The 17,301-nt window shown below is 39.5% G+C and overlaps 1 protein-coding gene across 5 annotated transcripts in view; it reads right to left on the reverse strand.

Moving 5' to 3' along the window:
• Nucleotides 1-7,993: 7,993 nt before the first annotated feature.
• NRG3 (neuregulin 3) overlaps nt 7,994-17,301 on the reverse strand; it is a 394,717-nt gene continuing 385,409 nt past the window's right edge. For all 5 annotated transcript variants that reach the window (XM_072039476.1, XM_027459942.3, XM_027459940.3 and 2 more), the window contains 2 exons: nt 15,797-15,967; nt 7,994-10,432 (listed from right to left, as the gene is read on the reverse strand). In XM_072039476.1, coding sequence (XP_071895577.1) covers nt 9,925-10,432; nt 15,797-15,967 — 679 coding nt within the window. In that variant the 3' untranslated portion in view covers nt 7,994-9,924. The remainder of the gene's footprint in view (nt 10,433-15,796; nt 15,968-17,301) is intronic.

The raw sequence follows: 17,301 nt of genomic DNA on the forward strand, positions 1-17,301 counted from the left end.
TCTGAGTGCCTAAAACTGAGAGGCTTGTAGGCAAGACTGGAAAAATTGACTTCAATAGCAGAAGACCTGAGCTTTTCATACTTGTGCCCTGTCAATGCTGACATGTGAGAGACCCCTGTGCCTCTCTGTCTCCAACTCCAGCTAATCCCAGCTGGTCCTCCCAGCATCGAAGCTGAGGCAAGGAAAGCTTTCGTCTTCAGACAGATTAGTCTTGTACCTCTTTGTGGCTTTTCTTTCAAGCAAAAATTCTGCTCGGAGAGAAGCGATCACTGGTGATAGTAGGAGAACACTGCTTCGGTAAGGAAAAAGGACTGAATTCAATAACACACACAATAGAACTCATTTGTGACACTAAGAGGGAAAATTATGCTGTTCAGCTTTGCTCACTCATATGCATAAACCAGTCTAGGCATTGGGAGTATAAGAACGAGTCAAAATACGGATTGATTCTGAAATCAGTTCTTTTTTTTTTTTTTTTTTTTTTTTTTTCTTATCCTTTAAAACCATGGACAGGAACGTACAGCTCCACAACAACGGAGGCCAAACATACCAAACCAAAACATTTCCTGGAATGCTGCATGACAGTTTTTCTAATTTTTTTTCCTTTGAACCACAGTCAGTTTAAAAGTGGCTTCCATTTGCAGTCAAAATAATAATGGTACACATTACACACTCCTTGAAACATGATCTTTGTCATAGGCACTATGATTATATTTTTTTTCTTTTATTCTTACCAGTGAAAAAATAAACACAGTTGAAAATAGACAGCTTTTTCCCCTTTGTCAATGTGTTTAGGCTATGTGGTTAAGTGGTACTCTCCCCAGCTATGTAGATGAAGAAACTTTAAGTTGGAGCATTCATTTCTGTGTTCTAAAAAAAAGTGTGTATGTGGTGTTACATATATGTTTATATATTATTCACCAGCCCCAAATCCAAGTCCAGTGTTTATCAGTGATTTTATTGACAGCAGAATCAATTTTGCTGGTATTTTAGTTGTCTTATTTCAGTGAATGGTTCAAGACTTTCAGCTGCTAAAAAGGTTTCACAAGACTCATCCTACACATTAGGAATGCTCAGACTTCATGTCTACATGTTAGGTGCTGTTTCATGCGTATCTACATTTAAGGTAAACAGTTTTATGTGATATGGTCATCAATAGAAGAAAGTATGAAATCAGGTATAACTCCAGAATAGAAAATAACCTGTTTAAATGAAGGTTGATTGACTCTACTTTGTTAGTGCTCAGTAAAAAGTCCGAAATACTGTGTTTGTGACTATTAAAACTAGTTCTGCGAACCAATCACTCCACGTTTATTTTTGGACATTTTAATGTCCTTGTTCACTAAATGGCGAGGACTGAAAAGCAATTTAACCAATAAATCAGGCACATGAGTTGCAAAGGCAATTCTTCCCTTGCAGTTATTCCAACTATCCAAGCTGGATATTCACAGTGAACAGCAAACCATGTCTCCATTACCTTCATTCCACTTCTAAGTGTTTTTAGTATGGCCAGTTGCTCAGGAGTGCATCTGCAGACGGTGGGAGAGCAGCGCAGGGCACTGCCGGCTGTTCTGTGAGCTAATTAAGGAAGACAAAGTGCTGTGACCCAGATCCTACCCACAAGGACAGAAAGTTGCCCAGCAGCTAGAGTACCTCCTTAGTGCACTGGTGTTTGCACAGTGATGTGTTATTTGCTGAAGCTGCCTATATATGGTTTTACATTAATATGAACACAAGACTACTTAGTGGAGAAACTGAAATGAAACCCCAACTTTGTGGTCAATCTGTATAGGGTAACAGAGGAGACTTTTTTAAAGGACTATGGTTTGTATATTTTTACCCTTTTATCTCAGTCCAGGGATGGATGCTCATGTTTAGCATAGGAACCCTCCTCTACTGAGAAATGCAGTGTTTATTCCTTGCCTGACCAATGCGTGAAGCCTACAGGAGGCGGGCATGCTCTGGTCTCAGCACAGAGCACTGCCGGCAAGACTCAGGGGAGGACTGTCTTGCCAGCAAGCGATGTGGGGCTTTGTGTGACACCCAGCAATAGGGCGTCACTGTTGTCTATTCACCAGAAATGCCTGTTAGGCAAATGAAACCAAACTGCAAGTTGGGTGCTATCCTTAGCAAGAATAGCAAATGGGAGAGTCCATTCTGAGATGCTACAGACCACTGACAATTTAGAACAGGCTACCAGTTTACGTGCATGGCACAGTCTGTAAATGTATGTGATCAAATCCTACAGAGCCATTTTGGTGTTACTAGTGTGTGAGAATATTACCATACTAGTGGAAAGGTTTCTGGTAGCAAGCCCTTACTAAAAAGGCAGAGAACACCTTAGCTTTGCTTTGCTGTTCATAATGTTTTAATTTTTTTTAGTGTTTTACTTCGAAGAAAGTAAGTTTATTAAGATGAAAGAAAGCCTAGATAATCATACACACAGACAAAACCTGCTCAGATAATCCTCACCTGCTGGGGTATCAAATCTCTCTGAGGTCAGAATTTCAAAGAGTTAGTCTGCTGAGCGGCTTTGGGAGAAAAGCTGCCATAGTTAGCGGAGATGAAAATGCAGACAGGCTAACTTTACCTTCACTGTTTCACTATATAAAATACAGAGAAACAGCATAGAAGATTATATTTAAAATATAAACAAAACTGATAATATGAGAACATCAACATGACAGCCCTCTCACACCATCCATGCTTGGATTCTAATGCAAACAGTTGCTGCAGAATAAGATGGAGATTTTTGCTTGTGCACACACATAATTTCGGACTGTAAGACCCAGCTCTGTTCTGTCACAGGAACACTTCAGACCAAGGCCACAACTGAAGTCAAAGGATCAGAACCAGTTACTTTGCTAAAACCTGATCTAGGATGAAAACTCTAAGAAGAGTTTGGAAGGAGCTTCACCTATGCGATACTCAAGGAGAACATGTAATGAAGTAAAAAAAATGAAGTTAGTTGGAATCAAACTGCTTTAATACTGTTCAGAAATTATCCTTATGGACAGTGGCATTTCTGCTTGGATTGCTCCAGCTAAATTGTGAGTAACAGCTCAGTTCAAACCATGAGCTAAATCCTCAGAAACCTCAGAAATTCAGCACTTGAAAAGGATTCCAGAATTTGTAAATCACTTACTAAAAAAAATGATCTAGTGCAGATGACTAAAATTTCACTTACATGCAAGAGATCTCAGAAAGAAATGAAAGTGAGGTAAGCTTCTCAGATGTTGTGTCCTAGCATGACTCAAAATCCATTCCTCCTCTCCTGTGGAAAAAGCTGTGCCATAGCCAGTGAAGCTCCCTACCTATTTTAGACCTTTTGGCATATTGATTATTATTTGCATTCTGTTGTATCCTAGTACTGTTATTGGTATTCTTACTTTCCAAATATTTACACAACTAAGAGCTTATTCCATCCACATCAAAATGAAATGTACTTAAAACAGTGTTTGCCATATAACTCTTTTGATTGTTTTATAAGCTTTGGCATTTTTTGCACGCTAGGGGTCTTAACCTTTGGAGACATTTTAGTGTGAATCAGATGCAGAAAGCTTCACTTCAGGTGGCTTCTGGTCTTTGGTACTCTGCAGGGATCAGAGGCTTCTGGTCCTGCTTGCCCTGCTAATCGTCCCACAAGTCCTGACCAATGCTCCTACTGCCAAGCCATTCATCCTTCACAGGCAACAACATGCAAGTGATTGAGGTGTTAATTCATGGGAAAACACCAGAGGACTTGACACTAAAAAAAAGGATTTCTCATGGAGCCTACTGGGAAAAGGGAGCCGCTGTCTCTGCCTGAGCCATGGCTGTTTTTTGTGTTCACATTTGGCCACCTGAATATCCAGGTCAGACAAGTGGCAGTACTTTGTAGCATAAGCACACAAGCGGTGGGAGTTAATGTATGGACAAAGAAACCTGAAGAGGAGCGCTGACTCTGTGACTGGAAATGCTGGGAGTTGGTAGCTGTGAAAGAAGGGCAGGGAAGCACCCTGCAGCAGAGCCTGCACAAATCCTCTCAAGGGAAACTTCTCCTGCAAGGGCTACTTACAGCATGGAAATGGACGTGCACAGAATTTTGAAGGTTTTAGGCCTTCAATTTACTTGGTAGCTGTCCCTGCTGTCCCAGAAGTTAGGTTATAAATTCTATTATTGATTCCAATGACAAAGTAAATTGAACGTGAATAACGATGCTGAACTACTGTACATTCAGTGACATCTGAAGCTATGAGACAGCACAGAAGTGGGCCTTGCAATGCAAGAGCGAGGAAAAAGGACAAGATACCCAGTCACTACAGTGATGTGGTACAGCCCATGGCCAGTGTTAAGGAAAAATAAATACAAACTGCATGTAGGTCTGCTCCTGGCAGTGTTAGAGAATATATTACTTTTCAAATATATTACTAAAAGCTATAGTACAAATAGATAATTTCCATGCCACTTACATACATTAGATCCTATACTTTATTTACATTCTTCAGTCATCAGTAAAAAGCTATTTTTTATACCTATAATTGTCCCTTCATAGAAAAAGAAAAACAAACAAACAAAAACCTGTAGGTTGTTCTGCTGTTTATTTTTATATTGGGGAAAAGTTTCACAAGAACAGCCATATGGGGTCCTGGGAAATCACTCCCCTTTTAGAGGACTGCTGACCAAAGAGGACGGTGCTAAATCCTTTCAATTAAATAAGGCTGAGTGCATCCTGTCAGTGTACCATGATCATTCTGTCCCTACTGAAGATGTTGAAAATGGTGCTGTCATAATAACAAATCAAAACATTATTACCTTTGTTCAAGTGAACGATAGAAGTACTAACAATTTGGGAATTTCTGCCCCTTTTCCTTTAATCAAATATTGCTAACGTGGTTGTTAATAAATTCACGGAAGGTTTTTTTTGGCAGTTTCAACATACCAAAATGAGATGAAAACCCCTTTACGCTGCTCAGCATGCACTGGGGATGACTGCTGCCTCCTCCACTGCAGGTTTCCCCAGCTCTGGGCTCAGTGTTGGCTTCCCACTGCCAGCGATACGCTCCGTGACCATATTTCTTACAAGAAACTACCAATCTCTGAGGCCCAATCCACTAACTGCTGTGTAATAAAAATGAAAAACACCTCATGAATAAGTTTACTGCTGTAATAGCTGTGTCATTTTTATCTCATGAGTGAACTTTGTTACTTAAAATACAAAAATCCTGTTTGATAACGGTGATTTGGAGGTGCCATGACTAAAACCTGAAAAGTGAGTGTCCCAGGTGTTTTCATGTGGTTAGACACCAAAACAAAGGGAGCATAATCTTGCTGTCAATTTGCAGTAATGACACAGCACAAAAAGAAAAAAGTGTGTATCCCCTTATATTTTCAGCAAGAGAAAGAACTATAGTACTCTATGAATCGATCTTTGTTTTTTAAAGCTGAAAAATCTATACTAAATATTTGCTTTTTCCCAATCTGCTTGAAGATGAACATTTTAAATTCATGCCAAGATAACAAATCACTCATATAAACTCATTGTTTTCCCGAGGGAAAAACAGTTTACAGGGAAATTGTATTTTATTGAAAGGCAATTGATATTTATGCCCTTTTCAAAAACAGTTTTTATTCTGGGTCTGCTCCTTCAAGCTTTAATTTAATTTCCTGCAGCTAGGACTCTGAAAGAGTTCTTCTTTGGTATTCATTTTCATAACTTCTTTTTAAGAGCTCAAGTAACGTTCAAAATTAGACTGAAGGAATCTGGGGATGAATTGGGAAGAGGAATCTAATATTTATTTTTTTTCCTCCCTACGTGAGAAGTAGACATGAATTATCTAGTTGAACATTTTGATTCAGGAGCTAGTACATGTTTCATCATATACGTGCTATGGTCTCATTCTTTTTTTTTTCTTTTCTTTTTTTCCCAAATTTAAACCAGGCTCTTCAGAGGATTTTTATGAATAACATTAGAATTAGCTACATTTAAGTGGTGCTTAGTTCATTCCTGTTGGGGCCCAGTCAATGGTATTCAGCCCTTATAAAAGGATCAATTTGGCAAGCCAAGCACTTGGCCAACCAACCTTGTACTGCATGTAGTGAGGGTGTTTGCACACTGGTATGAGTCTGATTTTCATATGCAGAATGAAGATAGCTCCATAAATCTATGTAAAAGTCTCTGCATCTTGTGATAGGCTACTAAGCTTCATGACACTAAATTGGACATCGAGTAGGAGAGACTTGGGACGTGACTAATATAGCATTAATATATCAGCACTGAGTACAGCAGCTGAGAGCTTGGCTAGGTGACCAGCTACCAAAAGCATTTTGAACCAGTAGGTTTCTTTACCTAAATGTGATCCTTCAAGAATTAATACATTTCAGCTTTGGGTAATATGGATGAACTGAAGAGTTTTTCAGTGTTTGATGACATGAGATGTGCCCATACTCACCCACATTTCAAATTCAAATGTTGGGACTGTTCTACTGCTTTTTAGGGTTATTTTGGACTGTTTTGAAGAAGAAAAAATCAAAACGTTGCTTTCATAATTCTGCTCCCCAGCATTACACTGAATAGACGCAGGCTTCATCTGCTCAGTTCAGAGAAAGTTCAACTCCATTTAATTAGCTGTTCTCCCAGTTTACTCGAGTGTAGCACTGTGAGTGTGAATTTTCACACCAGACTACACTTGAACTTCATAGGTCAGATATAATTTTTAATTATGTTACAGGTAAATGATGGAGTTCAGAGCCTCTTTTAGGCAGATTACAGTCTGTTTCCAAGGCTAGGAACAGATGCAATTTTAGGAATAAACTACGTTTCGCACTGATATATCCCTTCTGATCTGCTGAGTTCAATGGGACCATAAGGTTCAGAAGTAAAGCAACATTTGGCCTACCATTTCAGCTGTTTCAGTGCAACTTTAAGGAATCTTTTGTGCCCTCTATGAAACTAATTGGCAGACCTCAGAGAAAATGCTGTCCCATTCACTGTAAAGCAGGAGGGTTCATGGGGGAAAACAGTTGCATCAGAGAAACACTTCACATCAAGGCTACCTATTTAGATGTTTGAAACCCCTTTTCTTTTCCTCTGTAAACCATGACAGCTTCAACAGGATCTGAAATGATACTCTTAACAAATAATACACTAGTCTGTCATATGGTTAATATTAACGTCTCTCTATTCAAACATGCTGAAAACTGAATAGAACAGTTAACATATAACAGTCACACATCCTTTGCTGAATACAAGATCGCATCTCTAACATGAACTGAAGATATCCTCACCATTTCAGATCTTCATCTGTCATTCAATCAAACATTTTATTTTCTTAAATACATTGCTCTTGCCCTCCTTCTGGGTCGTTTGGGGGTGCTGAGTGAACACATTCTCTCAATAAAGGCATTGCTTATGATATAGTTCTTTCTTCAACAGAAATCTTGCAGTGTGTTTCCAATACATTGCCAAAGGTGAGATTGCACAGTTTGCTAGGATTTGGGAGTAGGTAGGCCTTACAGTTGGATTGGAAAGATTTAGCACTGAAGCAGCTATTTGGGCAGGATTCTGCACTTTACTGCAGAGAGACCATCTCCTGAAGTTAATGGTAAACAATTATCTAATTGTGAGCACGCTTCACAGATTATTGACTCAGAGCTTTACACAGTAGCCTTTTGTAAATTGCAGGTATCTGTACAGGGCTTTTGGGCAGATGCAAGCTCACTTCGCTCATGTCCTGAGCTGGCAAGATGCAAACAGCTACTGGAAAATCACGCAAATGTACTGATGTGAAGTTGAGCCCCACCTAACACACCTCGTCTTTCAGAGGGTTTATTTGGTGAGGGCTTGGTGCCATGCTGACTGCAGGCAGCTCAGCTCATGCCCAGTGAGATTGTGCCCAGCCACCACATAGTGCAGAAATAGGTTGTGGAGAGATCGATCCCAGCCGAAAGTCTCGTCTTACTGCTACAAGAAAAGCTCTGTAGCTTTGAGGAAGGGAGTCTGAATGAAGCATGCTCCACCCTGGGGCATAAAGCATAGTTTGCCCTCAAATACACTTTTATTGAAAACACACAGCAAAGATTACAGCCATAGAAAGTTTTGTAAACAAGACAATTTCATCAACTTTTATCTTAAAAACAAAACAAAAAAAATCAAACAAAAAAGCACACACACATAAACAAAACAAACAAACAACAACCAAACCAAAATAAAATAAAAGAAACCCAAAATAAGACTTGCTGAATGAAGACTTGTGAATAGGATTTTTTTTAATGCCTTAACTAGGCACAAAATAAATGACATACACCTTCAGCATTTCTTTTTGAAATTTACTTGACAGAGGTTAAAATATTGCTTTATTCTGACTAAACATACAACAGCACTGTGTGATCAATTGTGCTATTTTGGGAAATCTTGAGACTTGTGAACTGGAAAGTCTGGGGCACATCTAATAAATTTAACAATTACTTTGCTGCAAAGGAATATTTTAATACATTCTGTATATACTGTAATTGTTTTAAAATCAATCTTCTGACATTAACCAGGGAAGGCTATTTGGTAATTATTTATTATAGTTCATCTTCTTTTTCTCCACAAATAAGCAAATATTTTAATACCAATAAAAACTGCAATGTGTGGGCCACTGAACCCAATTCATGGTGTTATTGGCATATTATGTTACAATTTTCTGGGGAGAAGAGGGACTCAAAAGAAAGCAAATGCAAAAAATGGTTATAATGCAATTGGGATACTGCAACCAGGAAACGGCATTTCTTCTCTAAGGCCTTGATCCCCAGCAGGAATTGATTTGGTGGAAACCATCTGCTCATGTATAGCCCCATCAGAATCAGCTGTGTGCGTGATCACGGGGCTGCCCATACTGTACCATCTGCAGGACTGGAGCTTTAGAGTTCACAAGCCTAAGCCACGATTAATTAAAGTGACTGAAGAACTGAAAGCGGGAGCAAATTAGGGCAGCATGGACACTTACCGGCTGGCCTTTGATCATACTGGACCTCCCTGATTCATCTCTGAACAACCCATAATAAAAAATAAGGTAAAAAAAATACACACACACTCAGAAGTGCTCCTTGAGAGCTTACAAATGCCTTTGAAGTATAACAACTTAGAAACGTTGAGGGGTTGGTAAGAAGGGGTTTACATTCCCGCTCTTACAAAAGAAACCAACCCAACCTGCTGCAGCGCACACTTTTGCACTTTGTTTCTCTTGTTCTTCTTCCACCAAGGCAGCTCTGATAGGCAAAGCTCAGAAGAAGACGGGGCAGCCATGGGCTCCTGGCCACTGCATCTCCAGAGGCCCCAATCCCACTCCACGCTCAGCCTGACCTGAAGCTCCTAGTCGTTTCTGCTGACTTTCTTATGCTGACTGACATTCTCAAGCAAGGTAGAGTTTAGCTCAGTTAGGGACTGGTGGTCACTCCACGGTTAGTGCCGAGAAGTAGCTGTTTGTGTGTTTGTTCTCTTGGGATGAACCTGGAGCCAAGAGGAGAGGGGGAGAGGGGACCAGGCCGGTGCTGGAGTTACGGGACCTGTGCCCCTGCCAGCACACGCTGCAGCACTGCCCTGAAACCAGAAATGAACCTAAGAAAGATCTTGGCCTTTACTGAAAAAAGGATGCATAGCCTAAGCCTTCTGACAGCCAAACAGGACAGTGTTAAAATGCTCTGTAACTGAAACTGTATGTATAATCCTGCCTAGAAAGCACCTGATGTACGCCTTATCCCTCCTGGAACTTTTCTTTCCCTTAAAAAAATATTTTGTTAAAAAACACTATGATATGAGGGCGATTGACTATTTGGTTTCTTCTAAGTAGATGCTCTTAAATTAATGCATATAAATAATTTGTATTTAATTTCCTCCTTTCCTGTTTAGCAAAGCATCAAATGCACAGATCTTGTTTCCCCTCCCACAACCCCCACACAAAGTCACTTGGTCAATACTGAGTCTCTTTGCGTTTCACTTTTTAAGACAAATTGTGCCTCTCGTTCTGACTTGGCCATGGGGCTCATGGGCAGAAACGCTGTGTTTTCACTCACGCTGCTCTCTGCTTCTACGCTCGCCAGTTCGTAGTCCTCTGACCTCCTTGCGTCGGTCAGAATCCGAATCTGCTCCTGCACAGTTTCTAGCAATATTTTCACTTCGTGTTGTTCTGCTATAAGACAATTACTGACTGGGGAACTCACATTGACAAGTTCAGCTGAATAAGAGTTTTTGCACCATTTGATGCCTGTTACTTCAGAAACATTTTGCATTTGCATGCAGGCTTCGTCCAAGCCCACAGATGGGATGATGGGAACTGAGTTGGCCCTTGAAGTTGAATATCCGACCAAGTCCTTCTGATCCACGTTATTAAAATAAGGGGTTGTTTCTCTTGAAGGCAGTTGCATATTTATTGAAGTATTCTGAGGAGTTTTTAAACCACTGGATGAATACCTGAAAAGAATAATAAAAAGAAAAAGGTTATGTTGCACATTGGGCAGTCAGATGTGACCAGAGGGAGGAATGTTGTATGAGAGTCAGTGAGCTGTGCTGGAAAGCTACATGGCTTTTTTGCCTTTTTTTTTTTTTTTTTTTTTTTCCCCCCCTTCACACTAGGAGCACTTAGTGCTAGTATGGCCCTGGGGAAAACAGCAGACTCTGGAGACCTGGCTTGTATTGTCAGGTCTGCCTGTGGCAAACCACTGCTTTTCTTTCTGTCCCATTTTCCCCACCAGTATATGGGAATAATGACAATTGCTTTTTAAATGCTTGCATGAGTTACACTGTATTATTATTATCGTGACTATTTTTCAAATCAAATTTGAAATCCCATTCCTTCATTCATAACTGGGGAAATGGATTGATGCTTTCTTGAACATCAAAACCCTCAATGTCAAATCACTGTTTCAGGAAAACATGTAAAAAGATGCAGAACAAAATGAACTTTAAACAAAATCCAGTTGGTCTCTTTATTTGCATGGAAACACATGCGGTCCCCTTCGGACACTCAGAGCATCTAAGTGCATTGTACCTCTGAAAAATGTGCTGTTCTTTTCAATCACCCATACTGCCAATGTTGATATGATTTGGTTTCTTAAGTCTCATCTGGAAATAATACATTGTGCCCTGGAAAATGTTATTCATCTTTATTTCAAGAAAAATCGCTTATCCTCCATTAACACATATCATAGTACGATTTCTTTTATTGTACAAGGCAACTTTGGTGAATTTTCATTGACACTTCCATTTTGCTTCACAGCCAAATTAATTGTTCTGATCAGAAAATGTTTTCATTTATAAGAAATACTTAAAAAAACGGAAATGAGAACTAAATATAAAGGAAACAATGCCAAAAAAAAAGATGTTTCCAATTCAGAAGTCTGACTAGAAATCCAGTGCTGTAAGAGTTAGTATTTCTACTAGTCATGATTACCAAAAACCACAGACATCACGTCCTCACTGGATCATATTTTATGTATCATCAGCGTTGTGATCATATCACTATTTAATAGGGCAAGCTAATGATGAAATTCAACATATTGTGTCCTTAGTCAAGGAAAGTAACATCTGGATCTAGCATGAGGCAGGTGTTTGAGTTTGTACATGAAGAATATTTTTCTGAATGTTGCTTAAACTTGCTGGACTTCCCCCAGGGATATCCTATTCACATGTGCCTCACTTCTTTTGGCATTAGCAGAAAGAGAACTTAGGAACAGGAATTAAAGAGTACAAAACAGCTGCAGTCTGATATTAGTGTACAGTGCTAATTAAGTGGAAAGGTTTCCTTTGGCCCCATCCTCCTGATAAGCTGTCAGACAGAAAAAAAGAGGAATAAATATCTTTAGGCTCATTTCCAGTAGAGTGCCACTGACTTGTAATTAGCTCATCTATTGTGGCAGTGTGTTTGTACAACTGCTCAACACATTAGCCCAGACACGTGCACGCGTGCACTGCTGTGCAGCCGCTGCACTACAGTTCCGCAGCAGTCTCCCCAGCAGAGCAGAAACCACAGCTGGGAACTCTGCGATAAGGAGGAGGCATTACGAACCTTGTTGCTATCTGATGGAATGAGATACTGCTTTGGGAAGTGGGACCCAGGGGAATAATGAAGCAAGTGGCTTGTGAGGATACCCAACAGCGCTTCTTGTACATGCTATACATGCTTTATGGCCGAACCAGGCGGGACTCAGCTTTTGGTTAATTATGTTTGTTCTGTGCTTAGACACACTTCTAGCCGTTTACCAAGGGCCTTTTCAAACAGTTTTTAAGAATCAGTATGAATGAAAAACTGATCAGCAAAAGTATTCCAGAGGGAGGACAACTGAAAAAAAAAAAAAAAAAAGGAAAACAAAAAAGTGCAGACCTGTGGGTTGTGCCCATTCTTGTTTCCTTTGCATTTGCTTATTATATAATTGTTCAATCGACTATAGCTGGAGGGATCTCATCAGCTGCGATATTCCCTTTTTTGGTAATTCAGGCCCTAAATATATTCTGGGCTGCACCCTGAAAACAAAGGGAGTGAATTTTTTTTAATGAATTTCACATGCAATGGATGTATTTATTATATGGATGATGTATGAGCAAAACCAAAAAAAGATGGAATTATCTGAATGGGTTTGGTGAGAAAACAGTAACATTTTGTAGTTCCACAAAAGGGATTCAGTTGTTCTTGGTATTTTGAAAACTAATTGGCAGCAACAATAACATGTAACATAATGCCTGGCATATTTCCATAGATTTTTTTGATCAATGCACCAAATTTATGCCAGAATTACGTTTCTGTCCTTTGCTCACAGAGCTTTCAAAGGAGGACTGAGGCTGAATTAAAGCATATAGTGTGTAACAAGTGATGTGTTAAACTAGTAGGGATATGACTTCTGAGCCATGTGAGAGCCAGATTTTGGTTACAAACAGGTCCGTGTTTCTACTTGTGACACCAGACTGTTGCTGTTTTCAACAGAGACTTAAGTTTCAATAAGTATTTATAAGTGAAGAACCATAATTACTTTTTTCCTATAATTAAATTTTCCCAGAACTATAGTTTCCCTTAAGAAAGATATCTGTATCATTTTTATCTGAAAAAAAAAAAACACCAAAACAAGACAAAACATTTTCTGTCTGAATAAATTCAAGCATATGCATGTACTTCAAAGTGCAGCTCTGTCCACCCTTCCTCCAAGCAAAATGAAAAATGCAAACATATATCAATCTGCAACAGTAAATATCGGTTACACAGTTTTCAAGAGTTTGCATCAAAGAATGAAGCTGAAAGAAGCATAATAATTATACTGCCCCTTAAAATAGCCATTAAAGTGAGACAGAAGAGATCAGAACTTTAAATACAAAATGGGTTTTATGCAGCACAGCACAAGCAGCTTTGCTGTAAGGCCTACTGCTGTAGGTGTTCACTGCATACGCTTGATGGCCAAGTCCATTGTGATGAATGGGAGTCATTGCAGTGGCAGTAACAGGCTTCAGTTCAGCCCTGTAAGCACATGCACCTGTATGTTTACTGGTACACAGCACACGGTTATCTGTAAACACATTTCTACCTGTATAAATGCACATTTGCAGACACAGGACACTACTTCTAGCAGCTAACACCAAGTAATGCAAACAGCTGTTGCTGAAAGCACAGGCTCAAAATGCTGTCCACCTCCCTGCGTGCACACTGGTGACACCCTGAGATATTCATCAGGCTCTGAGAAGTGAGTGCCACGGAGATGGTTTGTTTTCCTTAAGCCCCTCATTTCAAGCAGGTATTTCTGCTGCTTTGAGTAGCATACTGATAAATTGACTGGTATCAGTTGTATTTGACTTGAACTCTGCAAATGTTAGATTTGCAAATAATGAGAGCTGGTGTTTTCTCACAGCAGCAAAGGGACCACAGCTTCTGCAGGGGCAGGGAACGTGCTCAGCTGGGCTGGAAAACTATTGAGAACACCAACAATCTGAAACTGGGGGATATTCAGGTGGTAAGATGCAGATTTGGGGAAAAACTGTCCCTGGAATTTCACAGAAAGTAGAATTAGCGAATCAATTTTTATTTTTGTTCAGACATAAGTTGTGTATTTATATTTTGGTTGAAGAGTGTTTCATTACTGTGTCACATGCAAAAAGCATTGTTATTCTCTTTAAAGACTTCTTTTTAGTAAAAGCCATCATCAGTGAAACACTGTAATAAAGCAAGATCAAAGATTTGCTTTTATTTTCATGCCTAACATTGACATCTTTATATTTACTTCTCACGCGCACTGGTTTAAGGATGTTGGTATCAAACCAATTTAAAATGTTGGATGTTGGTATCAAACCAATATAAACCAGACAGACGCATACTGCCATGACTCCCTGTCACTACAGCACCTGCTGATGTATTTGCAGGGCTCTTTCTGAGGAAAGGTCCCACTGTTAGGGGCAGTAGGAAGAAAGTGAAATCCTACAGACATGCACAGTGCAGAAAATAAGGATGAAGTGCTTCAGGGATTGAGGCCAGAAGAGGTCACAGCGCAGTTGAAAAGTCAACCTTTTGCAGAGTGGCAACAAGCCAGTGCAAGATGATACTTTTAATATCATACCCTGATTTCCTAGGGAGGAGTAAATACAGCTAACACACAAGACAGCTTTGCTGTGTTTTCTACCTCACTTCTCAACCTGGAAGAAGCTGCAGCTTTCCTTCACAGCCTGTGTTGCAAGACACTGCCATGTGGTAGCCTGCCCATAACAGTAAGGATTGCATTCAGAGTCAAAATTTTCTTAAGGAATTATAGATACATTATTGTACAAATGAACAACAGTATATTTACTATAAGAAGTATTAACGAGTTTGTTGGCTTTTGAAGAAGCCAACAGCAACAAATGAAAAAAGTATGAGATAAATTTGAACTTTTGAGCAGAAGTCTAGAGAAATCCAAAGCTTTTGCTGATTTGTTTTCTTCCATCCTAGGCAAGCCCCACTTGTAGTCTGCCTCCGCCAGTGACTGTGGCCAGCTTTGTTGGACAGATACAGCTACAAGAGATCTAGTGAGCAAACCGCTCTCCCTCAGGGTACCACGGGCAGGGACACCAGCTGCAGGCTGGAGAGGGGCCAGAGGAGCTGGGGGGACATGTGCTGCCTGCCTCTGCCCACCTGGGTGCACACCCTTCACCTCACTTAGCTGGGACTTAGCATGTTCAAATGAAACCAGGGTTATCACAACCCACTGCAGGCATTCCTGCTAGCACTACACGTAGTGTGTTTGCAATGATTTCGGGAAGCCTTTGGAAATCTATAGGGATATGTAAATATTATGCAAAACAACTTGGCAATTGCAAAAGACTTCAAAGGCAGCTGTAGGTGCTCGGGAGCACTTCTGAAATTCAGACCTTATGTACAGCTGGAGATGAATTAAAAAATAAAAAATATCATGTTCTTTGTGTGTGTTCAAAGACAAACCCGTGTGAAGTGGTTGGTCTTCAGTCTACAGCAAACACACAATCTACAAAGATTTAGTTAATAAACATGAAAGTTGGCCTTCTGAATTATTTCCTCTCATTTGTCCAGTACTGATGGAAGAAAGTTCTGTGCAAAAGTTACTAGAACTACTTTTCCAAGCAGTGCTGTGGAGTACAGTGTTGGCAGTCACTTAGCGCTGGGCAGCCAGGTAAAAGCATGTTACCTCCAAAGTACCAGCCAGTACGCAAAAAACATTTGTCTGCTTTCAGCGCTATGAACTGGACCCAAAGTACACTACAACAAAGCTGGAAGGACCGTAATAGCTAAGCATGTTAACTACCTAAAGCATTCACTAACAAACTCACTATGGTTATTTTATTACTTACCCATGACAAGGCATTGTGTCCTGGTCTGTGATCCTTGACTCTTCTAGCTGTTGATATGCTGGTCCTGTAATTCCATTGAACCTACCCCGAGGTAAGGGAGGAGTCCTCCGAAAGGCATTTCTATGTAGCATCCCACTTTTTTGTCCTGGGCTGCAGCATGAAGAGAGACTTCTAGGAACAACATCAAGGGTACAGTAAAAATTATCACAGCAAAAGCGTAAACTTCTGCAAAGTAAAGATTCAGAATTAATAATGCATGGATTACGGATTTTATAAACTTTGCAGTGACAGTCTACGATGTCAGCAGAAATTCTCTAAGGAAATCTACTGCTATAATCCACAGCTAGCTGCTGTTTACGCCATATCTAATAGATCACAACCCTTCTAGGAATGAAAGTAATTGACTGGTATATTAAATGTTTTCTCGTACTTGAAGAAGGATGCTTTTTTTTTTTCTTCCCCCCCCCCCCCCTTTTTTTTTTCATCCATGCTGTGTACCATAATCCTGGTGTAAGGAGTTGAACCCTCAGACAATGAAAATAAACAGCAGAGCTCCATAATACCTAGACCTGAACTCAAAATCAGATCTTAAATTTAAAGTCCATTATATCACCTATCAGCTTAGGGGTCCTGCTTGCTGATATAACATTACATTGGAAAAAAAAATATATTAATGAAGCTTCTGAACTCCAGCTTGAAAAAACATCTATGATACAAGTTTCCTCCATTTTGACAAGATTTCTTTTGATACTGTTTTATTCTTATTTTATATACATTGATATATGTTTGCATTATATACATTGATTTTATTATTTTTACAGATATTGACAAATACAGAGATGTTTCTTTATGTGATATAAAATATAAACTGTAATATGATAAAGTAATAGTTTTCTGCTTATTTTTAGAAAATTGCTTTTGTAAGCAACATTTTTATAGTGTTTCGGAAAAAGAATGGATTTTTTCCATGTCATACAGAAATTAAAAGGTGTCTAGAATCCACGTAGCTGTGTTATATTAACCATAAATCCAGCTGTTTCTAATGGAAAAATAAAGGAACACACAATTATGTCAAAACATAACCTATTTATACTGGTAACAGGTCACAGTACTGCACAGCATGACTAGCTATTCATTTGCCAGCTACTCCCTATTTCTCTTCAATGGGCCCTTCTTCTCCGGGTTTTCTCTTCTCCCTGGTCTCAGAAATGTGTATGTATTATCTAAGATCCTGTCACATCCTTAATGATGTTTTAGTATAGGTTTCATAGATGCTCTGTAAGAATTATCCTTGGTTAGGTGAATAATTTTAACTTCTGACACAGTTCATCTATGCAAAAGACGTTTCCTATATTTACCTCTCCTATTGTAACATGGCTTATTAGCAATCTGCATTTTATACCTAGTGGAAACATTATTAATAGTTAGCGTCACGTCTACTCCTCAAGCAATTCTTGCTTGGATCAAATATCTTGGACAAATTCTCTTGGAACATACATTTTCAT

Source organism: Anas platyrhynchos, chromosome 6, assembly GCF_047663525.1.
Source record: "Anas platyrhynchos isolate ZD024472 breed Pekin duck chromosome 6, IASCAAS_PekinDuck_T2T, whole genome shotgun sequence".
Lineage (NCBI taxonomy): Eukaryota > Metazoa > Chordata > Aves > Anseriformes > Anatidae > Anas > Anas platyrhynchos.